This window comes from Eumetopias jubatus, unplaced genomic scaffold, assembly GCF_037043125.1.
Source record: "Eumetopias jubatus isolate StellerSeaLion01/CBP00866 unplaced genomic scaffold, mEumJub1_p1.0 scaffold_9, whole genome shotgun sequence".
In the NCBI taxonomy this organism is placed as follows: Eukaryota; Metazoa; Chordata; class Mammalia; order Carnivora; family Otariidae; genus Eumetopias; species Eumetopias jubatus.
Genome location: NW_028274815.1, coordinates 96984082 through 97008790, shown reverse-complemented (window position 1 = coordinate 97008790; position 24709 = coordinate 96984082). Strand labels below are relative to the sequence as shown.

General features: G+C 40.3%; 2 protein-coding genes across 4 annotated transcripts; one reads left to right on the top strand and one right to left on the bottom strand.

Annotated features, from left to right (window-relative positions):
- The first annotated feature begins 117 nt into the window (after positions 1 to 117).
- Positions 118 to 18981, top strand: POLR3F (RNA polymerase III subunit F). Of its 3 annotated transcripts, XR_003610769.2 has the most exons (11): positions 118 to 431; positions 2365 to 2482; positions 5334 to 5401; positions 5779 to 5799; positions 5928 to 5995; positions 7293 to 7405; positions 10424 to 10567; positions 10775 to 10882; positions 11769 to 11960; positions 13579 to 13853; positions 18726 to 18981. XR_003610769.2 is itself a non-coding variant. In XM_028112945.2 (10 exons), the coding sequence occupies exons 1-10, from the start codon at positions 370 to 372 to the stop codon at positions 13654 to 13656; spliced, it is 972 nt and encodes a 323-aa protein (XP_027968746.1). In that variant the 5' UTR covers positions 118 to 369; the 3' UTR covers positions 13657 to 16085. The 3 variants fall into 3 exon arrangements, 2 of the variants coding, with proteins under 2 accessions (XP_027968746.1, XP_027968747.1); XM_028112945.2 differs by lacking the exon at positions 18726 to 18981 and having other exon boundaries at positions 13579 to 16085; XM_028112946.2 differs by lacking the exons at positions 5779 to 5799; positions 18726 to 18981 and having other exon boundaries at positions 119 to 431; positions 13579 to 16085.
- On the bottom strand, positions 16166 to 23129 carry RBBP9 (RB binding protein 9, serine hydrolase). Its single transcript, XM_028112947.2, has 5 exons — positions 22974 to 23129; positions 21717 to 21759; positions 20835 to 20940; positions 18300 to 18385; positions 16166 to 17917 (listed from the first exon to the last, which is right to left on the bottom strand). The coding sequence occupies exons 1-5, from the start codon at positions 23070 to 23072 to the stop codon at positions 17691 to 17693; spliced, it is 561 nt and encodes a 186-aa protein (XP_027968748.2). The 5' UTR covers positions 23073 to 23129; the 3' UTR covers positions 16166 to 17690.
- Positions 23130 to 24709: the final 1580 nt, after the last annotated feature.

Genomic DNA, 24709 nt, shown 5'->3' with positions numbered 1-24709 from the left:
CGGAGACTGGTACCGGCCTCGAGCGCCTTTCCTAAGGCTTCACGGCAGGCCTCTGAGAATATGCCTTCACCGACATTGGGTGCTCGGAGGTGGCGTCCCAACTCAGAGTGAAGGAACCAGGCTCATTCGTCCGACAGGCATTGACTTTCTGAAAAACAAGATGTAGCGGCGCGGGCAAATGAGGCGGATCAGGCGCCCCTTGGCCACCTCAAGCCGACAGAACAAGTAAGGACCGGCTGCGACACGAGGAAGAAGGCCCCTGCCCAAGCCGGGCGCCGTTTTTCCCCTATTCCGGGTTCCTCGGTTCCCGGACTGGCTATCTGGCGACCCCGAGCGTCTCTCCCCACAGGGGCCGGGAACTGGGCAGCCATGGCTGAGGTGAAAGTGAAGGTGCAGCCACCCGACGCGGATCCGGTCGAAATAGAAAACAGGTAAAACCAGTGAGGTTCGCTTCCCGGCTCTGGAGCCCCCCGCAGGCGGCGGGACGTTTGGGCAGCCGGACGCCTTCTCCCGGGACCCTCGGTAGATACTGGCGCGTGCAGGAAGGAGACTGGGGATTTGGAACCCCTCTCCCATCCCTGGAACGTAGACTTCTTAAGAAGTTCCGAGCGAGTTTGACAGTTTGTAACTTTCTGTATCTCCCCTTGCCCCGGTGCTGTTCTGAAAGTTGTGATGATGTGCTTCCTTCCTGCATTAAGGTGATCTACGCCTGGAGAGGACTCGGTGTTTTTCCCGTAGTACTTGTAGCTACATATTCTCATCCAGGATCGTTCTTGTCGCTAAGAGAACTCTCAAGACAGAACATTTGGGCGAAGTTAGGATGCACTCTGTGGTTTTTGAAGAGACATTGAGCCAAATGGTTTCCGTGCAGTACTTAAGTCAAGATTTTAGGTCACCTAAAGCCTCTCCTAATTTTAAATTCGCTATCCGTGCACTATTTTTAGGTTCACATAGTTTTAGAAGACCTTAACTTTCTCAAACTTATGAAAACACGTATGATGATCCTATGACAAAGGGGATATTTGGGCTTATTTTTGTTTGGTAGAGATAATTCCAAAAGCAAGCCCCAGTTATGGTGACTTGTCATAACAAATTTTGCCTTCCTACCAGAAGTGTCTGATTTGCCTTCTCCTTGCAGACTTATGGCTGCCCAGCGCACTGAATATTTATTTTGTCATACTTGTTCCATCTGAGAACATTGAAGCTTCAGCTTTAATATTTTTTTCTGTGTTTTCATTTGACTTTTGTTCTAATTTAAAGTTCATATTAGTGAGAAAAAGAAACATTTTTAAATAATAGTAATAATGTAAACATATATTTATCTTACCCAATTTCTGACATGCTTTGATTCAGAACCATCATAGAAACCTAGATTATCTGATTTTAGCATGGGGCCCTTGGGTAGCTCAATAGATAAGCGTCCAACTCTTGATTTCAGCTCAGATCATGATCTCAGGGTTGTAAGATCAAGCCCCACATTGGGCTCCGTGCTGGGCGTGGAACCTGCTTAGGATTCTCTCTCTCCCTCTCCCTCTGCCCTTCCCTCCTTACCGCCTCCCCCCAACTAAGCCTCCCACTAAAAACAAACAAACAAATAGATTATCTGCCAAATGTGAATAAAGGCACGATTTCTTTCTTCCTTCCTTTCTTTCTTTTTCTTTCTTTCTTTTTTTAAGACTTGGAACCTTAAATGGAATTTTTTTTTTGCTTCTTTTTTATTTTGTCATGTTATGTTAATCACCATACATTACATCATTCGTTTTTGATGTAGTGATCCATGATTCATTGTTTGCGTATAATACCCAGTGCTCCACGCAGAACGTGCCCTCTTTAATACCCATCACCAGGCTAACCCATCCCCCCACTCCCCTCCCCTCTAGAACCCTCAGTTTGTTTCTCAGAGTCCATAGTCTTTCATGGTTCGTCTCCCCCTCCAATTTCCCCCCCTTCATTTTTCCCTTCCTACTATCTTCTTTTTTTTAACATATAATGTATTATTTGTTTCAGAGGTACAGGTCTGTGATTCAACAGTCTTACACAATTCACAGCGCTCACCGTAGCACATTCCCTCCCCAATGTCTATCACCCAGCCACCCCATCCCTCCCACCCCCACCACTCCAGCAACACTCAGTTTGTTTCCTGAGATTAAGAATTCCTCATATCAGTGAGATCATATGATACACGTCTTTCTCTGATTGACTTATTTCACTCAGTATAGCACCCTTCAGTTCCATCCACGTCGTTGCAAATGGCAAGATTTCATTCTAAAGGCACAATTTCAAACTGTTCTGCTTGTATCCCCGCCCCCCCACCTCTTGAAATAGGTAAAAACATGAATAATATTGAACTGCCTTTCTTCCTAGGATTATAGAATTATGTCATCAGTTCCCTCATGGAATCACAGACCAAGTAATTCAGAATGAAATGCCTCATATAGAAGCCCAGCAGCGGGCAGTGGCCATCAATAGACTGTTGTCCATGGTAAGGCAAATTCAACTAGTTCACGTAATCATTTATGTGCTGTGACTGTCATTACTTCCTAGTATGTGAAACCATTCGAAAGTGTCTTAGGTTAAGACTCCAAGCCAGGAAACAGCTCAGACTGCCTGAACTGAGGAAGGAAGAAATAATTACACATCATTTTACAAGATGAATGAGGGGCACCTGTGTGGTGCAGTCGGTTAAGCATCTGACTCTTGGTTTCCATTCAGGTCATGATCTCTGAGTTTGGGATCAAGACCCATGTGGGCTCTGTGCTCAGTGGAGAGTCTGCCTGAGATTTTCTCTGTCCCTCTCCCTCTGCCCGCCTCCCCCGTGTGCTACCTCTCTCTCAAATAAATAAATAATTTTTAAAAATGAATAAAATAAATGTATTTTGTTTTAACCGTTGTATTTGTTGACCTAATTGTCATCGTGTACACAGGGCACATAGGGCTAGTCTGCTCTCACCTTCTGTTTACTTCCTGCTGCCGATGTTGGACCATTCCCTATGAAATATGCCCTCTGCCAGCTATCACAAAGTCAGTTCGTTAGGGTTTCTCCCTCCACAATTTCACTTTGAGCATTTCAGGAGGCAGGAATGAGTCCAGTAACACTACAATGGGGTTTTTCAATGAAGCCCTTCTACCTGCTTTTACCTCTTCTCTTGTCCTGGGGCCTTAGTGTCATTCTCCTCCACTGTCCAAAAATATCCCACCTTGTGGCACCCCATCCTCTAAGTCTACCTAATTCTCCTTCCATTTCCCCTACATCAGAGATCCCCTGTCTTGAAAGCATTTCACTTTGGTCGTAGTAGAAATTGGGTAAAAGATTTCTACACTAAGGACTCATGGAAATTTGAGGACAGGTGAACTTTCTGTTAAACTACTCCCTTCAACCTTCTAGCTTAATGGCTGGAAAACTTTTTCTGTAAAGTGCCAGATAGTATGTATTTAGGCTTTGCAGGCCATGTGGTTTCTGTCACAAGTACTCAACTCTACAGGAAAGTAGCCATGAACCATCCATAAACAAACGAGCATGGCTGCATTCTAGTAAAACTTTATTTATAAAAACAAGCGGTGGGCCAGATTGCTGATCTCTCTTTTAGTACTGCTGGTGATCTCTAATCAGTTCACCCTGGTGAAGGACTTGGCTCCAGGAGGGATAGTGGAAGGGATGCTGGAAGTTGGGGCAATGGAAACTGTTTTTGTCCTCTGACTACCCTTTCAGCCCTTTGCTTTCTGTCTGAAAATCATCCTCAGTATCTCCCCCTCTCTTTCTCCACCTCTGCAGCCCCATCCACTGCCAGTTCTGTTGTCTGGAGGATATAAGCGGTGGTGGAGCTATGATGAATTTTAAGGGAATAAGTATTAGTAAATCACAAAGTGTTGCTGATTTTAGCTCTTAAACAGCTCTCAGATTTGCCCCCTCATTTCCATTCCTACTACTCCCGCGTGTGTTCAGGTCTTGGCTTTTTCCTGGACTGTACCGTGTATTCTAACCCGCTCTCCTGGCTCCGTCTGCCTTAGAGAAGCCAGCCTGATCATCTTAAACACAGATCTGGCCAAGTCACTTCTGACCCAGAATCTCAGCCCTAGAGATTCAAGTCCAAACTTGTGGCTTTACCACACTGAGCTGCTACCTTCCTCACCTGCCTCATCTGCCATCACTCTGCCTCAAAAGTTAAGTTTCAGAGAATGGATTGTTTTTGGTTCCCTGCCGCCTCATGCCTCAGGTCCTTTGTCTTCCCTGGTTAGAACGCCCTTCTTCCCTTTCCTCACAGACTAACTCCTCATTATCCTTCAAGACTCAGCTCCGCTTTCTGTCTCCCAGAAAGCCTCCCTGAACCCCAGGTTGGGCCAAAGCTGCTGCTCTGAGCGCCTGTTCTACTCTTCACTTACCTCTATGTTAGTTGAGATAAGTTGATAGTTGAAATTAGCTGTGTGATTCTCTTTTAGAATTCAAGTTGGTGCCCCCAAACATATATCACAGTATGGGTGTTCAGCAAACATTCATAGGCTGAATTAAACAACCTCCAAATGGAACTTTGTGGTTCAATTTTGCTACTTAGTGGGGTCCGGGGAAGAAGTTATTGCTGTTCATCCATATGTAAACCTGTTTGCAAGTCATGTGTCATCCCAATCTTTACTCACGGGAATGGGGCCTCTCAGTCATGGGTTCCCCAAACTGCCAGAAGCCCAGTGGTACAGCCACCTAAGTGCTCCAGTGTTCAGACCCAAGGAATTTCCAGATTACATCAGACAGGCTTTACTTTACTTTTGGCTTGTTATATAAAACCAAAACTATTGCATCTTTTATTCATTGCTTGATCTTTCTGCCTAACTGTCCATGTAATACAATAGAAATCACACAAATCAGTAAATGTCACTATTAACATTGCAAATTTTATTTGATCATCATGTTATAGAATATTTATGCATGTTAGTCTTTTGAACTTTTTATTTATATAAATTATATTTTCATTTTTACGTTTATATTATATATACTTAGTGAATTTATTTGAATGTGGATTTTTATTTATTATTCTAAAGCTGCTTGTTCAGAATTCATTACACATTGGTCATATAACCAAGCCAGAATATAGCATATAGGAAACTGTTAGGTATTTATATTTTGGAAAATGACGAACTAAGGAGCCATGTGTTTTCAAAAATATATTACATGTGATATGTAGGCAAAAACTTAAGTCTCAAGTGAGGAACTAACAACTGTGCAGGGTAGGATATTTTGGTTTGTGTAAAATTTTTTTTTAAAAATTAACATTTGTGATTGATTTGAAATATCTCCAAAATAATTCATTGTTATTTTCTATAAAAAACAAAACAAACTTTAGGGTCAGTTGGATCTCTTAAGGAGCAATACAGGACTTCTGTATAGAATAAAGGATTCTCAGAATGCTGGGTAAGCCCCAATTTTTTTATTTTAAGAAATTTTAATTATTGCAAATGTAATAAATGTTTTGGGGGAAAATGTCAATATAGAATTGCATAATGTAAACCTGTCCTGCATACCATCCCCACCTCTTATCATGAGTTCCATTTCTCAGAGATAACTGCTCTTAATAATTTGGTATATGTCCTTTCTTCTAGATATATATATAAATATATAGAAATGATTATATATTTATATACTATATATATAATCTCTTTTTTTTTTCTTTTTCTTTCTTTCTTTCTTTTTTTTTTTAACAAAAATGGGATCATGCTATCCATACTGTTTTGCAACTTGTTTTTTTCACTTACTATATCTTGGACATCTTTTCATTCTGGTACATACAGCCCTGTCTCATTCTTTTTAAGGTAAGCTCTTATTTTGGTAAATAAGTCAATGTGATGACCTTGTCTACTAATTCATTAAAGTAGTTATGTAGATTATTAGATTACCCTGTATCTCTTCGCCTTTTTAATTCTACTTTATTCCCCTGCAGTAAAATGAAAGGATCAGATAACCAAGAAAAACTAGTATATCAAATCATAGAGGATGCAGGAAATAAAGGTAAGCATGTGAAGGAGGAAACAGAAAAAAACGTTGTCTTTAGACCTGATATAGGGACTGAGCTCTGGCTTCCCAGGGTACAGATCTGTGTATAGAGAATGCTGCCATGTATATTAAAAGGAGAGGAAATAGAAATATATAATGTGCATATGCTTGAAGGACACCCAGGTGTGATGCCGCTGCTGTTAGCTCATGGGAAGCAGGAGCTAGATGGCTGTTGGCCGGGATGGAAAGAAACTTCTGAATTCTGAACCATGGAAATGTACTATCGATTCAAAATAAATCAGTTAAAACTTAAGTTTTTTTTTTTTAATCTTCATTTCTTCATCTTTATCTTATCTGTAAATTGTGGATAATACCATCTCTGTCTTGTTTTTGCAAAAACCAGAGGGATGTCCAGTGCAGTGTGGCAGTGTCCCGACAGAGGTCCCTCAGCAACTTTGGTTTTCTCTATCCCTCTTACAGAACTATATCTAAATAGCTATTATTACACTTTAGGATCTATTTGAGTCACTGATATTAGTTTCAACAATGTATCAATAATGATATAACTTGAAATCATACCATTCTTCTATTATTAGGAGTTTAATATTTTAAAAATAGACATATGATAAAAGCCATTCTCTATTTTTTTTTTTAATTCTACCTATCTCATTATGCTTCTGTGCTGTAAAGAAAATAAGATAACATGTTTAATATAAAATTCCACATACAGCCCTTCTTTGAAAGAGAAATCCTAGCTTCCTGCACAGGGCTTTCGGCTGTGAGAACTGCAATCTTCCATTTTTCATCTCCTAAATATAGGGTATAAATAATGGGTATACATGCACACAGATGCTTACATAAAGAGGTTTTTTTTGCTCTCCGTTGACAGTGGCAGCTGACCTTGGCCCAAACTTAAGTTACAATCTAAATACAATCTAAAGTAAAAATAATAGGAAACAGAAGTTGGGGTGTAGGAGGGGATGGAAGAGACAATGTTAGTTAATTCAGCAACATTCAAGATTTTTCTTCCATTAAAAAGTATCTTTTTCACATGTTTTTAAAAAGGTGCCACACTAGGATTCAAAGAAATGTCTGGTTAGAAGATAAAGCACGTAACTTCTTTATCATTTTGCATTCTTTGTTTGCATTCTTTTGTTGTTATCTGAGATTCTTACTCTAAGTCACCTATAGCTATGCCCTAGGATTGTATACATATATACATATTTTGCTAGTTTTGGCCTGCGATGTAAGCAGTAGGACTGTAGACACAAATCCTATGGTGTTGAACTCATTTTACTTTACTTTCTTACAGGAATATGGAGCAGAGATATCCGATACAAAAGTAACTTGCCATTAACAGAAATTAACAAAATTCTAAAGAATTTGGAAAGTAAAAAGCTTATCAAAGCTGTTAAGTCTGTGGCAGTGAGTAGTTTTTCCTTACCCCAAGTGTTCACTGTATTGTTTTGCTCCACGTATGTTTCAAGATCTTATCGTTCTTTAAGCTATGTCATGATTTAAAACTACTAGTCAAAAAGATTTTTTGAAATTTAGTTCATGTTGGATTGGTTTGGAGACGTTGCTTAGATTTATCACTGCCTAACTGTGTCTCACCCACTTGAAAAGCTAAAACTACTATACTCTTCAGTTAGGAATTTTTGGAATCATGAACATTTTTCATGGATTTTCAGCATGAAATATAATTTACTTCATTCTAGCATGTTAGGTTACTCTTTCAATAAATACCTATTGTGTGTTTACTCTGTGCCAAGCACTGTTGTGGGTGCTTGTGCTACATTAGTGAACAAGTCAGAGAAAGATCTCTGCCCTGGTAGAGTGTCCGTTCCAGGACATGGCGTTTTTCCTTCTCCTCATCCCAGCCCCCCTGCCCCATGACCTCCTTCAAGGGTTGCCACTCCAGAGCTGGCTCCATCAGGGACACCAGCTACTAACCTCACTGACCTAGGCGGAAGAAGACCCAAGATTCCCCTAAACTAAAGTTTGCTTGAATACGGATTTCAGCAAATAAGAATTTGATGTTCATCATTTGAGATTTTATTTATCAAATGATATTTTTAACTTACCACACTCTTATTTAATTAATTATTTATTTATTTATTTTAAAGATTTTATTTATTTTTAGAGAGAGAGGGAGTGCGATCACAGGGAGGGGCAGAGGGGGAAGGAGAAAGAATCTCCAGCAGGCTTGGTGCTGAGCATGGAGCCTGACACAGGGCTCGATCTCACAACACTGAGATCATGACCTGAGCCAAAATCAATAGCCAGACACTTAACAGACTGTGCCACCCACGCGCCCCCCAGTCCCTAATTTAGAACATTATCTCCCTTCAGCATTTTTAATGGATGATTTCAAATATATACAAGAGTAGAGAAAATAATACAAGTCCCCACATACCAATCACCCAGCTTCACTTTCCCAATCCTTCTTCTCCATCTTTATTTTTAATAACAGCTTTATTGAGATAATTGACATACCATAAAATGCACATGTTTAAAATGTACAATTTGGTAGTTCATAGTATACTCACAGAGTCGTGCATCCATCACACTATTCTAATTTTAGGACATTTTCATCACCCCTGAAATGTGACCCCACTAGGAGTCACTCCCCAGCCTCCCTGCGCATAGGCCCTGACAACCACTAATGTAGTTTCTGTCTCTGTAGATTTGCCTTCTCTGGACATTTTGTATAAACAGAATCATATACCATGTGGTCTTTTGTGTCGGGCTTCTTTCATTTACATGATGTTTTCAAGGTTTCAAACTAAAGTACTATTGGATTATAACCCAAAGTTTTATATATATATATATATGTATATGTATATATATATATTCATGAATCCATACAAATGTAAATGTTTAAATAAATAAATAACGGATTGGGGTGCCTCGGTGGCTCAGTCAGTTAAGCGTCCGACTCTTGATTTCAGCTCAGGTCATAATCTCAGGGTCGTGAGATCAAGTCCCACATTGGACTCCGCGCTCAGTGCAGAGTCTGCTTGTCCCTTTCCCCCTCGCTTGTACTTGCTCGCTCTCTCTCCCTCTCAAATAAGTAAATAAATGACAGATCTTCCCATGAGTAGGTAGAGGCAGAATAGACAAACCTCCTGTGCAGAAGAATTCCACGTAATTTAGGTGGACACTCCACCTTCAAGGAAGTGGAATGTAACTCCCGTTCCTTAAGTGTGGGCTGTGCATAGTGATGTCTTTCCACACATGGAAAGGCTAGGGGGGAAAAAGTCAGTTTACAGGGGAGAAAAAAGAGAAACACTACCTCAAGCCACATGATCAAGGTTAACCTCAACACAGAAGTCATATTGATGGTGATCAGTCATCACTTGGTGACAATCAAGTGCCCTTGATAGGATGTGATGAGAAGGGCACTTTTCCTCCGTGTCTTTTCTCCCGTCTAAGCATGAGAAAAACATCAGACAGATCCCAGTCAAGGGATGTCCTACAGAATACCAGACCAGTAATTCTCAGAACTGGCAAGTTATCAAAAGCAAGGAAAGTCTGAGAATTTGCCAAGGAAACATGGCAAGTAAATGTAATGCGGTCCTGAATAGGTCCTTGGACCAGAAAAAGGATATTAGGGAAAAACTAAGGAAACCTCAGTGATGTGTAGACTTTAGTTAATAATGGTGTATCGATATTGGTTCATTAATTGTAATAAACACAACCTACTAATATATTAAGAGGGGAAACTGAGCACAAGATAAATGTACCATCTTTATAATAATTGTGTAAATCTAAAACTGCTCTAAAATATAAAGTTCTGAAGGGTGCCTGGGTGGCTCAGTCAGGTAAGCATCTGACTCTTGATCTCAGCTCAGGTCGTGATCTCAGGGTCATGAGATCGAGCCCCACATCAATTCCATGCTGGGTGTGGAACCTGCTTAAGAGTCTCTCTCTCTCTACCCACCTCTCTCCCTCCCTGCCCCTTCCCCACCCCTGGCTCCAAAGAAAAAAGTTTTGAGGGTTTTTTCTTAAATTTTTATTTTATTTTATTTTTTTAAGATTTTATTTATTTATTTGACAGAGAGAGAGCACAAGCAGGAGGAGTAGCAGAGGGAAAAGGAGAGGCAGGGTCCCCACTGAGCAGGGAGCCCGACCAGGGAGCCCAATGCGAGCTTGATCCCAGGACCCCAGGATCACAACCCAAGCTGAAGGCAGACGCTTAACCAACTGAGCCACCCAGGTGCCCCGAGGGTTTTTTTTAAATCTCAGTTTTGGAAGACTTGGTTATCTTTTCTTTTTCCCAAGATAGACTGATTGATTGATTCATTCATTCATTCAGAGTGCGTGGGCACAAGCCAGGGGCCCGATCTCATGACCCTGAGATCAAGAGTCAGATGCTTAACCAGGCACCCCTGGAAGACTTGGTTATCTTATAACCACATCTACTATGCATTTTTTCCCTAGGCCTCAAAAAAGAAAGTATATATGCTCTATAACCTGCAACCGGACCGGTCTGTGACTGGTGGAGCCTGGTACAGTGACCAGGATTTTGAGTCAGAATTTGTAGAGGTGCTTAACCAACAGTGCTTTAAATTCCTACAAACCAAGGTGAGGCATAATAGAGGAAACCTCACTGCAGATCTTTTTTTAAAAGTTGCTTCATAAAGGATGTTTAATCTTGTATATCATATTTTATAGGACTTGAATTCAAATCGGTAATTTTTACATAACAATATATTCTGTTGATTGCACACTATGTAGTTATATTCAGAAAACACCGTGTTCTTGCTGAGAGTTATGTTTCTACCCTTATAGGCAGAAACAGCACGAGAAAGCAAACAGAATCCAATGATACAAAGAAATAGTTCATTTGCCTCATCACATGAAGTGTGGAAGTATATCTGTGAATTGGGGATCAGTAAGGTGAGAACACAGTTTTTAATTTTCATCTTATTTTGTAAAGGTTACTCTTCATCATAGGAATATAGTTTACGGTGTATTCTAAACATAATTGGACCCAGACCCTTTTTTCAGGTGATACCTGTGAACATTCTACAGAACCCACTTTGAGAAAGCACTGTCTTAAGCCATTTAGACAAAGGTGACTGTCATGCCATCAGGCACTGTGGGATCTGTATGTACTTAGCTTGTGATACAGAGTAGCAGAGTAGAGGCCTGGCAGTGCATTGCACTACCAAAATGCGAAAGTCTGTTGACAAGTCCTTGACTTTCTCAGGGACATTTCAACGTAGATGCCAAACATCAGTCATCACATCAGTTGTCATTTATTGGTATTGTGTCCCCCTTGTAAGTTATGAGTAGTGGTGTCAACATATGCTTTTGAAGACCCCGATACATAAAGACACTGTGCTGGGTGCTTTTCATAATCAGAGAAGAAACTGAAGTGGCCGCTTGGATAAGTCATTTTCATTTCCTAGACCCCAAATCTCTCATTTATTAAAAAAAGTAGGCATTTGGACTATTTGATGTCTAAAGTAACTTTCTGTTCAAACATTTTGTAAATCCCCATTAAATTCTTGCCGCAAAAATGTTAAAAGACTTCTAAATTTTACTGAAGAGGGTGGACAAATAGAAAGTATCAAATTCAACATGAGGTTAGAGTTCTATCCCTAGCATTTCTGTGGTTTGTGCTAACCTGGGCTGTTGTTCAACCCATGCTTTTAGTGACTCACCAGCATAATGCTTCCCCATTTCACCGAGGAATTGCGGACCCTTTACAGTTTAAAGACTCTCCCAAAGGATGTCTTCTTGTGCTTTTTGTGTCCTTTCTAATGCATCCCCTTTTCAGGTAGAGTTGTCCATGGAGGACATTGAAACGATCTTAAATACACTCATTTATGATGGGAAAGTGGAGATGACTATCATTGCTGCAAAAGAAGGCACGGTTGGCAGTGTAGATGGACACATGAAACTGTACAGAGCAGTCAATCCAATCATCCCACCCACGGGTTTGGTCCGGGCCCCGTGTGGACTCTGCCCGGTGAGTTAAAGTGGCTTCACTTCATACCTGACTGCCACCAAGTGCAAATGCCACCTAACTTACCAGTAAGCACACTCCAGTTTTCTGACTCTCAGGGTTGACCAACAGCGGCTCAAACCTCCATGTAACCTTGATGACAGGCCCTTGATGAACAAGTCATTGTTTACATTCTTTTTTAGAATAACCAGGTTGGGGAAATTTGTGTCTTCTACTCATGGCCCTGAAATGGACAATTTTTAATGACGGCTGATCATTTAACCCTAAGTAGGGAGGGAAATGAGATTTGCTGAGAACCCACCACAGGCCAGGCATATTCTTAAAGATTTATGTGGTCTCATTTAATCCTACTTCTGTCCCTTGGAGCTAGTGGTATTATTTCCGCCTAAGCATGAAGCTAAGGAAGCTGTAGGAGCTACAGCTTCGAGGTAACAACCAGGACGCAAACCCAGACATGTTCTTTCCCCTGCAGTGCGCCCCAGCACTCTTCATCCGGTCCCATGTAGTTCATGCCAGCTGTGTGCTGCAGGCACTGCCTCTGCCCTCGGGGCATTTATATTCTTGGGCTGCTGATGTAGGTTTTATTTCCTTACACTAGCCCTTGTCTATATGCCTAAGCTCTCTGTGTGCTGGTTTCAAGTCCTAGAAAAAACAGCGAGCATATTGGGAATTCTGTTTAGCATCCTTCAAAAAAAGGAATGTAGCTAACATGAAACCTTTGGTTAGTGATGTATATAGATCTGCTTTCCTGTTATCTGCTGATAGCCTTTGGCCCAGTGGCAGATGAGCAGGTCATCTTAGTGCTACAGTGAAAGGTTTCTCATTCACTAACTTTATAATCACACAGCCGGTCTGTTATAGCATGTTCTTAAATACAGCCTTAGTCTCTCTTTTTAAGATTTTATTTGAGAGAGGGAGAGAGAGAACAAGCAGTGGTTAAGGGGCAGAGGGAGAGGGAGAAGCAGACTCCCCTCTGAGCAGGGAAACTGACATGGGGCTTGATCCCAATCCTGGGATCATGACTTGAGCCAAAGGCAGACGCTTAACTAACTGGACCATGCAGGCGCCCTAAAAATTTTATTTTTAATATTGCTTTAAAAAATGGTTGGGTCGGGGCACCTGAGTGGCTCAGTTGTTAAGTGTCTGCCTTTGGCTCAGGTCATGATGCCAGGATCCAGCCCCATGTCGGGCTCCCTGCTCCATGGGAAGCCTGCTTCTCCCTCTCCCACTGCCCCCTGCTTGTGTTCCCTCTCTCGCTGTGTCTCTGTCAAATAAATAAATTCTTTTTTTTCTTAAGATTTTATTTATTTATTTGACAGAGAGAGAACACAAGCAGGGGGAGTGGGAAAGGGAGAAGCAGGCTTCCTGCTGAGCAGGGAGCCCGATGCAGAGCTTGATCCCAAGACCCTGAGATCATGACCTGAGCCGAAGGCAGCCACCTAACCAGCTGAGCTACCCAGGCGCCCCAAATAAATAAATTCTTTAAAAAAAAAAAAAAAAAACAATGGTTGGGTCTTGGATACTTTGTTAACAGAAATTTTAGTTGTAGGTGACATTTGAGACTTACAATGTAATAATTTTAAAACTCTCATTTGATTGTAAACTTTTTTCTTTTTTAAAGGTTTTTGATGACTGCCATGAAGGTGGTGAGATTTCACCATCTAACTGTATTTATATGACAGAGTGGCTCGAATTTTAATAGAGAACTAGGAACTTTACTGACATTTTGCAAATGAAGTTACTTTGGGAGCAGATAATTTAACTCATGATGGAACATCAAATTCCTTTGAAAGCAAACTTCACAATAATGGATAGACTTGCTGCTATGAAAAAGTATTTTTTTATCTATGAAGACTAAATTTATATTGGTAGAGTAGCCAACAGAATATGAAGCAGGTAAGGTTAATAGTGAAATCCATTCTTCAATAAATAAAATACTTTGAACTTCAGGAAGACCACCTTCTGAAGCTTTCAAGACTTTTGATGGTTCATGGAAAAAGAAGCCAACAAATCCATATTTGCCATATACTACAATAATGACTAAAGTTTAAAAATGCCCATTTTAAAGTTATTAAGGTCTTCATTGGAAAATTTTATATCTGGTTCACTATTGCCATTTCTGTTTTCTCTTTTCTCAGTGGTTTCATTGAGAAGGAATCAAAAGCGGTGAGTCAGGAATAGCACTTAGAGGCATGAGTGGGGGAGAGAATGAAACATCCCTTTCCACACACTATTCATTCCTTTTTACATCAGAAATATTCTTTCAGAGGATTATGCCTTTGTACTTACCTCAAATGCAAATGATGACTATTGTCAAGGATGTTTTCAGTGCATAAATATGATTATTCTCATCCTAAAGAGAATGTTTTCACTGGTCCATCTTTGTCAGTCTTCCAAGTTTTACTCTGAGGCTCAACTGCCTTATTTGCTAGAATTGCCCCATAATCTGTTGGGCTCCATTCACACTTTATTTCGAGCAGGGTACCACTCCTCTATTCTTATTTTAGATTTGTTTCCTTACTCTCTTAAAAATCATGGTGTAACTGGTCTAAACTAAGCGGAAAGCCATTATAATTGTTCTCAGTTCTAATGGTACTTTCAATCCTAGGTAATTTGGTGTATTGTTGCACAGAAGTTAGCTTTTTAGGATCTCACCTGTTGTACTTTCACTTTGTAGTTCTCCTTAATGATTTCTGTGTCCAGGCCAAAAGCATGAGACCAAAGGAAAGGAATTCTAAGCCAGCTACTACTGAGGCCTGAGTTCAAACACCAGTTTGGATATCCTCCCAAGTGGTAAACATCAGAAGGGTTATTTTGAGATATATGGGATCAATAAAATAAAATTCAGCTCAGTAACCAACTAAGAACCAGGCGGAGTCTGTGGCCAGCTCTATAGAAACAATTCAATGACACTAGGATTTTGAAACAAAGTATTGGATGTATAGAAGATAGAGTCTGAAACTACACCACCCCCAGCGAGAGCTGAAATAGTAAGAACATTATCTGTCCTCCCTGGGACCTGGCCTATCACAGAGGCACTAGTCTTATTTAATGAAAAAACTGAACTTGGGGAGAGGAAGCAGTTCATGACTTTACACTGTGTCTTGATAGCCAAAGATTTTAAAGCTTAACAGTCAGAGGCCACAACAAAAGTTCCCTGACTCACCAGAATAAAGAAACCCTTTAAATGCTTTTCCCACAGCATGTCTTTCATTCTGAATATTAACTGAAGGAGAAAAGAGACAAAAATACTGCACCTCTGATACATAGTTAAATGGATATTTACTCACCAGAAGTAAACTGTGACCAAAACATATTATGGAGCTGTAGACTCCCAACACCAAAAAATATTGTGAGTGAAGTCCTAATCCTTACAGTTGATTTCCATTTAGTATAAGGTATTTTGGTCACCTGAGAATAGATATTCCCTGGAGTCTGTTAGGGCCCTTCTATTCCGCTTAATAATGATCCACTGGGAGTCAAATAATCATGAGAGTCCATGATTCAATGGTTTAAATGGATAGTTTATGTGGGATTCTTCCATAAAACTCCTCTGAGCTTGGTTTGGTGAGGAGTAAATTTTGTGGAGCCCTGATTTTTATGGTGATCAACTGAGTAAATGAGTCAAACAAGTAATTTTAAGTTGAGTGACTTTTACTTTGAACCATTATTATTACATGGTGGGTAAGGGGAGAATAAAAATACATGTCCTAGGACGCTTGCTGTCCCACAAACTTTTTATTTTGATGACAGTATTCCATATCTGCTGTTCAGTAGGGTAGCTTCTAGTCACTTGTGGCTGTTAAGACTTGAAACGTGGCTAGTGTGAATGAACTGAATTTTTAATTTTATAGCTACCTGTGGTTACTGGCTACCATATTGGATAGCACAACTCAACAATCATAGGTCTAGATTAATTATAGGAATGAAGAATATAAAAATTATTTCTCAATTGTACAGATTTGATGCTTTTCTGTGGAAGAGGACAACAAAATATTATTAACTGTTATTTGTGTAAGTTTGTAATTTTTTGACAAAGGACTTCAGAAAACAAGACTGAGTAAGCAGAGCAATGACTAATTCCAAATAATTCAAAAAGAATAAAATTTGGTTATAGGCTTGATCAAATCATTGCTAAACAACCTCTTTAAGAAAATTATTATTCAATTGATTTATTGAATTTGCTTTTCACTAACATGTCAAACGAGTTGTTTTAAATCTTAATTTTTTTATTTATAAAAGTAATACATGTTCACTATAATAAACTCAAATAATACCCAGGTGTACAAAATAAGAAGGAGACTCCCACCACACCAAATCTAAAATTCCTATTCCCCAAAGAAATTGCCATTAGAAGTTGAGAGTCTTTATCTTTTTTCTTTGAGCACATTTAGAAACCAAGACTTTTCCAGTTAAAATGATGGCTTTGAATCTCCTTTAGACATAAACAGGGAATTCACATCTTTGCAGCAAACATCAGGTTCTGCAACACCCAAGTATGAAGTCACTGGAGGTTGTTTGAGGCAATACTTAGGGATCATAATAGCCAAAAAATATTGGAAAATAAAAAGCATTTTTTTGAGGGAATATGATCAGAAAAGAAATCATGGAATGAGGCTTAAAAGAGAGCCAAAGGACCATGGAAGTTAAAAGGTAGAATTCTTTACAGAACAAAATTTGAGGTATGGAAAGATTCTTTTAAAGAATACTAAAGATTTTGTAACAAAATCCAAATTGTTCCCATGACTGCATCCTTTGACATTTTGTTCATTTCTCAGGCTTCATAGAGAATCATTTAAAGCACCTGGCTAAGTTAATCCTAATGGCAGAGGTCACAAATGGGTGGCTTGGACTTTGTGTGTCTTGCAGTGTTTGTAAATTTTTTATTTAACTGTCGTTGCCAACTTATCCATATGTACATGTATTGGACACAACTCATATACATATGAACTGTGTATACAAACATATATAGAGTCCCTAAATATAAAAACCACTGCATGAAATTTTTTTCCTTGAAAAAATCAGAAAATTGGCAACACCCTGCCCCCTTCCCACATGGCAACAATTTAGACAGGATATGAGTTCCCCATGTTGCCCTAATCCCCACCACTCTGGTCTAGCACAGATCTGGTTGGCTATGCTCATGTATATATGCCCAGGCTGGGCTTATGGTCCCTGTTTGACCTGGCTGACCCCTGCCTCAGATCCATGAAGGACCAGGGCAGGGTGTCAAAGATGGGGAGGCCCTAGTCTAGGTTTAATGTCCTGGGCCAGCTCAAAATAGCTAGTGGTTTGAGCTCTAAGCCAGCACTCTGGACCTTTAGTCGTGTTTTCTTACCCCCCAAATAACAAAAGGTTCATTTCAAAGAGGAGTAGCACTCTTAAAACATACACGAATCTACTTCATTTTAATCTGGACTGGGAATCAGGAAACCTGGGTTCCATTTCTGCTTATTCACTTTGGACAGATAAAGGTAATTAAGCTGTCCTTATGTCCTGACTCAAATGGGAAAAATACTGCTTTAGTTCATAGCAGTTTGCAAGATACAGATCCTCTGGAAGATGGAAATTCTGTTTGTAACTTAGTTTGAACATTGAACTTGTGTTTTTTTCAGAACGTAATTTGACCTGTTTTATGTGTCTACTAATCTGATCACAGATAATTTTTATTAATAACCTGATAATTGCTCTACCCCTACACCGGAATGCAAAATAGCAGAAATCCCATCCTGTCTATGCTGGCACTTTCAGCATAGACTTTACCACACTAATCAGTTCATGAAACTCCGTGTTCTGAAAGTGGCCACGGTCACTGAATTTGTACAATTTGGCTTCCAACCTATCAGCCACTTCTTGTTGTTCCTTCCAGGGAAGGAAAGGATCATCAGTGGAGCCAAACTGCACAATGTGAGGGCAGTTGGCTTTGATCTTCTCCCACTGCCAGGGACGGTTGAAGTATCCTATGGGAAAAAAAATATATATAACCTGTTACCACCCATGGATAATCTCCCTTCTAGCCATTGTAAAATATCTAGCAGAGACACAAAGAATCAGACCTAAGTGTTAAAAGTCCTTTAGTTTTCAAATCTGTAGAGCTTGAAACCATAGCCACTTGGGAAGGGGGAGTACACAGCTCAAAAAATCAGGGTTCAATGCATTAGGAAGTGGTCTATCGACTCTCAAAGGGCCTAATTTGTAGCTAAAGAAGGGCAGTAAATGTTTCTCAAATGATACTAGAGGTTTTTTTTAGCCTATCCGAAAGCCAGTGCTGTTTAACCTGAAGAAGCATCCCTGTGACTAGAGAAAGGGCTTTTCTGTATTGGTTTCTGCCTTCAAACTTACCACTGGCCCGCTCATTTTCATCCCCCAAGTCGGAGGTGTATGCAGACACTAACACAATAGCATATACTTGGTGTGTTTCTGCATACCTGGAGAAAGAGAAATAATGTCAGCTAATACTTAATGTTAAATCTGCCAAAAAGTCAAAACAAAACAAAACCCTGAAAACTCATTTGATTTAGCTTACAGAAAGCAGGTGCTATCAACTGTCAAGTTTAACAAGAAAAATAGGAAACTGCAGAACTACAAGCCCAGTTGTTAATGGCTTACCCTTGGCCATTTTATGAGTTTCTACTCATTTTTCAAGGTAGTCCAAACCTCTTTGGTAATCCTTTCCAAAAAAACATAAAAAGTGTAATCATTCTCTTTGATGTGCCTATTAACCTACCTTCAGTATGCATCAGCATTGCTTTGTTGGTTAACCTGCAGATTCAGTCCCAGAGCATCTGATTCAGAAGGTTTGTACGATGCCCAGGAATCTGCATTTTAAGACATGACACCTCCCCCAACCCAGATGACAAAGGCAAGTGATCTGTGAACCATATTAAGAAATTCTGTACTACGACGGAAATGTACTTCTTTTTGCCACATACTCTACATTGCATTGTAGTACTTGTTTGTGTCGTATTTTATCTGTCTTCCCCAATAAACCTTCAGCTCCTTAAGGGCAGATGTGAGTCTAATTGATCTTTGTAACCCTGGTGCCCAGTACAGTGCCTGGCAAGCAGACACTCAGCTAACTATTTGCATGAAGTTCCCTCACTCAGCAAAGACTAGGCTAGGGAAAGATGTGGGGTGGTAATAGTTTCCAGAGGCCTTGGTGCCAGGAAAGATTTAGGGTTGGTATTTTGTTTTCAGGCTAAACTTTTTGCCCAACCATTTGTTTTGAAAAATGTCAAACTTAACAGAAAAGTTAGAAGAACAAGAAGCAACTAGGTTTATTCATTTTACCACATTTCACACCTAAACATGTCAACATGTATCCCCTAAGAACAAGGTAGTCTCTCATATATCTCCACAGTGCCATTATTACAACTAGTACATTTAACACGGAGATGGTAATACTATCTTATTCATTTTTCCCCAGTTTTACCAAAAATGTTCTTTAAAACTGCTTTTCAATCCTAGATCAAAGATCACGAACTGCATTTTGTTTTCACGACTCTAGTCAGTTTTAAATTTTTTGTTTTAAATGACATTGACATTTTTTCCAGAGTTTAAGCCAGTTGTCCTGTACATCATCCCCTAAACTAAATTTGGCTGTTTTCCTCATGATTAGACAGAGATTAAACATTTTTGGCAAGAATACCGCATAGGCAATGTGTCTGTCCCACTCCATCACATCAGAGACACACAATGCCAGTTTCCCTTTATTGGTGAGATTAAGTGTGATTACTCAGGTGACAGCTATCAGATATCCATTGTAAAGACACAATTGTCCCCTTTGTGATTAGTAAGTAATCTGTGGGGTGGTCCTCTGTGACTAAATCAATACCCTGTTGCCCTATAATCTCATACCCCATAGTTTTGGCATCAATTTTCTCCTTGCCTACCTTAACTTTAGAAGTTAATTTTTAGAAGGTTGTGGACAATCCTGCAGTAAGTTTCAGGGATCTTTAAAAGAAGGCACACCTTTAGTAGCCAATGACCTGAGAAAAATTCAGTTGGCCTTGAGTTGGTACAGACTTCAGCATAAAGGGATTCCTTCATTTTCCAGACAACCCCTAACAGCTTATAAACACTAAGGCTGTACAGAAATTCTGCAGCTCCACATTGGGAAGTATTATCTCATAGCTTTGAATGGTGTGGCAGAAAGATTATGGAATCTGGCAAGGTTCTCTGACATGCAATTCATATGACATCCTGAGCAACTGCTTGGGACAAGGGGCTACACAAAAACTATATTCCTTTGTCATCCAGCTTAGCAAATATGGAAGAAACCCAACCTTAATATGCTTACTCAGCCAGCTAAATCCTATCCTCTAGGCCTTACAAGCCTAAAGGGAGGGACATGATGTTCTAACCGAGAGCATCAGGGAAGCGTCATGAATCCTAAGGACTGGGGGAGTTGCAGGGTGGGCTAACAGCCTCCACTCTCCCACAAATATTTACTGAGCACCTACCATATTTCAGACACTCTTCTAGGCACTGAGGTTTCAGTGTCAGAATGAACAAAGTCCCACCGTCACGGAACTTACATTTCTATTGGCCGGAGACAGACAAGAAATAAACAGGACATCAGGTGGTGAAAAGTGCTATAGATAAAAAGGGGGATACCAAGATATAAAGGGGATATGAGCCAGTGGGGTGAAGTTGCTGTTTCATTTGAAGTGACTAGAGAAAGCCTTAGTGGAAAGAGACATTCGAGGAGAGACTTGAAGAGAAAGCCATGCAAGTATCTAGGAACAAGTATTCCAGGTAGAACAGTGGCAAGCGCAAGCCTAAGGCAGGTGCATACTTGGCATGTTCAAGGAACTGCAATGAGGTCTGCAAACCAGCTGGAGCCCACATGGGGGGAGAATTCAGCAAGGATCGCACCTCATGGCTGCAATGGCCCCAGAACTGTGGCCTATGATGACAGTCTTCTCATCACAGTGCAGCTCCGTCTCCATGAAGGGCAGCCAGATGCTCTCTCGAGCTGTAACTAAGGTTCAGGGTAAAGAAAGAGTGTCATTTGATAGGGACAGTCTTAAAGTCTAATGCTGTCCCACCTTTCTAACCGATGACTACTCAGCACTTCTCAATTTAAGAACTGCAGGACCATATGGGAGATGGGATTGTTTTAATAGAGTGAACGATTTATGTGTTGCTGTTTGAAAGACTCAAATCCACAGTTTTGGTCCATCTATCTGGTTTTGCTTTCATCTTTCACCATGTTCTCATAAGAAAATACCGGGGAAATAATAAAAATATAACTCTAAAGTTTTAATGTAAACTTTCAAACTTAAGAAAAAAACTCTAGATGACATTCTCAAATTCATATGCATATATATTCTTTCTTTCCAAAGAAGAATTTCCTGACACAAGTCATAGGCACAGTCAGAACAAAAGTGGCAATGTTACATTTTGAAATATTCTGATCTCCTATAGGTGCTGTAAAGTTTTATCATATCTGTCTCACATGAAATACCCATAAATTTTGCCTGAAAATATCTGTTGACTTCTAGAAGGGAAAATCTAGTTGCTTGCAAAGTTGAAAATTAAATTTTACCAAGCCCAGGTGCTTTTCTTGATCCTCATTAGAATTTTCTAGAATGTTTTTTGGTTTATGCTCTTTCCCCCAAACTACTTGCCATCATTCATTCTTAGGTATATATTCCTTTTGGCTTCTCTACTATGATATTCCTGTTCTCTACCAGGAAAATGGCGAGATCAAAACCCAACAAGATGAGGCTATTTAAAAACACGTTTAAAACTTACTTGGGTCAGGCATGTTTTTAGCCAAACACTGGAAACCAGGTATCTAAGATATGAGGGGGGGAAAAAAAGCTATAATAAAGAGCTTAATTACAACTAATACTTTGCTAATAAGAAATGAGACACCTGATATGATCTTTATCAATTCAGTAAATATTTGCTTATAATATGAAATGAAGTGGGTTAAGTGCCATATGAACAGACAATCCCTCCTGATAAACTCCATCTGTCTGTAGTTCTATATCCAGCCAGCTCTGTCTGTAGGTATCTATATACAGAGACCTGAATCCTCACTTGTACATCTCTGTTTATTGCTGTAGGCATATATTTACAGAGGTATCATGAATGAATGCAATTCTAGACAAACTGACCTATACGCAAACAGACTGTGCGCCAGGGATTAGGTAAAACATGGTACAGAAACATGGTACAGAAAGCTGGAGATCCCACCGTCTTGGACAGCTTCAGCCCTGATCTTTTTGGCTTGTAGCTCTGGCCTTGGTTTTCAGCCACAACCCTGGAACTTTATTCTAGAAACGTACTCTAGAGCTCTAGAGGATAGCAATCCAGGAAGCAGTCCTATTGCCTGGTTATGGAAGAGGTTAAAAAAAAAATCAAGATGCACAAGACAACTACAGCTGGTCACCATTTTTATAAAGCTCATAAAGAAGCCAAATTAAACAATATGTTCAAAGTATACACACATGGTTGCAAAAATACGTTCATTTTTAAAAGGGTTGGGGCAAATGAAAAAATTTTCAGGATGGTAGGGAAAATGGGATGGGGGAACGTACATGTGGCTTCGAAGTTATTGTTAATGTTGCAGATTTTAGTTTGGTGATGGAGCCTCACTCAGGTTTTCATTACATTATACTTCATAATTTACATATATGTTACATATAGCTTAGGCAGGGAGCAGAAAAGGAAGATGTACAATTATCTGGGAAGTCCCAAATCTGAACCAGCAGCAGATGCAGGGAGACCGACGGGGCTCTAGGAGGTGGTGCCTTGTACCCTAGCGACTGAGCGCTCAGGGAAGTCTTCTAGGCAGTTTTACCCACTAAAATTCCAACCACTAGTTCTAGTGTTTGAGACAGGGCAGCAGGGAGAGGAATGAAAACACACTGGGCTGTGCTAAAGGGGGGATTTGCTGGGGTGGGGTAGGGGCTGGTGAACACACGTTCAAACTTCACTCCTCAGTCCCCTCCATCCCCTCCAGCTCCAAGTTGACTTCCCAGCGCAGCCGCTCGTGTCTCTTACCTGCTCCAGCCCCTTCTTGACCCAGCCGTACCAGCCGTGCGTGGCCACGTCCCCGCCTCCGTTCCCGGGAACAATAACTGCCTTGCTTGGGGAAGCCATGAGCGCAGAGGGTCCAGTGTCGCCCAGCAGCCGAACCTGCAGTACCGGGAGCTCCAGACTGCATCCGCCGAAGAGCCTGCGCCGTGGCATTCTGGGAATTGTAGTTCTGGGGCGCCGTTGGGCCCGCTCATGGACTCCCGCGGTCCTTACGCACACGGTGGCCAAAGCAAACCTGGGAGTTTCTATCATATGTGAACCACCTTTCCCTTGCTTCTTACTAGAGTTCTCGTCCCTTCTCCACCTTATTTAGGACAGACTGTGACATGCCCAGAATATGTTCTCTCTTTACTACAATTACGATGTATTTCTATAGGAAACTGTTTTTAGTTCCAAATATACAGAAATCACCTATTCATATTTGAGGACTCCTCTTATTCTTATTACTTTTCCTTCCAATTTCAAAACAGTTGTTAGTAAAATACTTACTGTCAGTCCTGGTTGTTATTTTTCATTGTTTTAAATGCTGTCCTCTTAAAAGGTATCCCCATTGGTGTAGGGCACGTGGATAACATACTTAAACCAATTTAGAGACTGGGGAAACAGGTAGCAATGAAGTGGTTTACCACCTGTTATAATACTGCAGTCCTGAAATTTTAGGAACCAGTCATACCTCATAGATATATCCAAATCTTTTATTTTTCTTAAAGATTTTATTTATTTGAGAGAGAGAGAGAGAGCATGAGCGGGGAGGGAGGGGGAGAGGGAGAAGAAGACTCCCTGCTGAGCTGAGGGCCCGATGCCAATGCCGGACTTGGTCCCAGGACCGCAGGATCACAACCTGAGCTGAAGGCAGCCGCTTAACCGACTGAGCCATCCAGGCGTCTCTATCCAAATCTTTTATATTGAGTTGAGCAGAAGTGTGCATGTGTGGTTATAAATGGGAATCAACTTGGGGTATCTCTGTAGCTGGATTGGTTAAGTGGCTGACTTTGGCTTGGTCATGATCTCGGGCTCAGCGGGGAGTCCGCTTGTCCTTCCATCTCCCTCTGTCCCTAGCCCCCTCATGCTCTCTCCCTCAAATAAATAAATAAAATCTTTTTAAAATAAACAAAATAAATGGGATTGAACAGGAAAGTGCTTCTTCTTCCTTGCCCCTCCCATGGACTTATTCACTGTATACATCGCAGGTGTTTCAGCATCTGTTACTGAGGAACACTCTCATGCAGGTTTTGGACAGGCATAAGCAGGTGATCAAGTATACACTGCCCCACCACCACATTCTTTAGGAAGAACGAGACAAAGTCTTTCTTCTTGAACCTGAGACTCTGAATTTTCTTTAACTTTTCTTTTCTTCATTCAATATTATTGAATTTTAAATGTAACCTTAATCACTTCAGAAGGAATGAATAACTGAGACACATAACACCATGGATTAATTTCAAAATAATTGTGCTGAGTGAAAGATACTAGACAAAAAAGAGTACATACCATATTATTCCACTTATTTAAAACTATGGAAAATACCAGGGGCGTAAGGAAACATTACACATATTCATCATCCTGATTGTGGTGATGGACGTCAAAACTTAATATATTGTACACTGTAAATATGTGCAGCTTATTGTGTGTCAATTAACCACGATGAAGCTGTTTAAAATTTAAATATAAATTAAAACAAGCAGAGGCATTCCTGTAGC

Coding starts and splice junctions, on each gene's coding strand:
- RBBP9 (XM_028112947.2), bottom strand. CDS start 23,072: ATGGCTTCCCCAAGCAAGGCAGTTATTGTTCCCGGGAACGGAGGCGGG. Junction 21,760..22,973: donor TCAAGAAGGGGCTGGAGCAG/GTAAGAGACACG, acceptor CTCATATCTTAG/ATACCTGGTTTCCAGTGTTT. Junction 18,386..20,834: donor GGGGCCATTGCAGCCATGAG/GTGCGATCCTTG, acceptor CTCTTTCTCCAG/GTATGCAGAAACACACCAAG.
- POLR3F (XM_028112945.2), top strand. CDS start 370: ATGGCTGAGGTGAAAGTGAAGGTGCAGCCACCCGACGCGGATCCGGTC. Junction 5,800..5,927: donor CCTGTCTCATTCTTTTTAAG/GTAAGCTCTTAT, acceptor ATTCCCCTGCAG/TAAAATGAAAGGATCAGATA. Junction 11,961..13,578: donor CCCCGTGTGGACTCTGCCCG/GTGAGTTAAAGT, acceptor TCTTTTTTAAAG/GTTTTTGATGACTGCCATGA.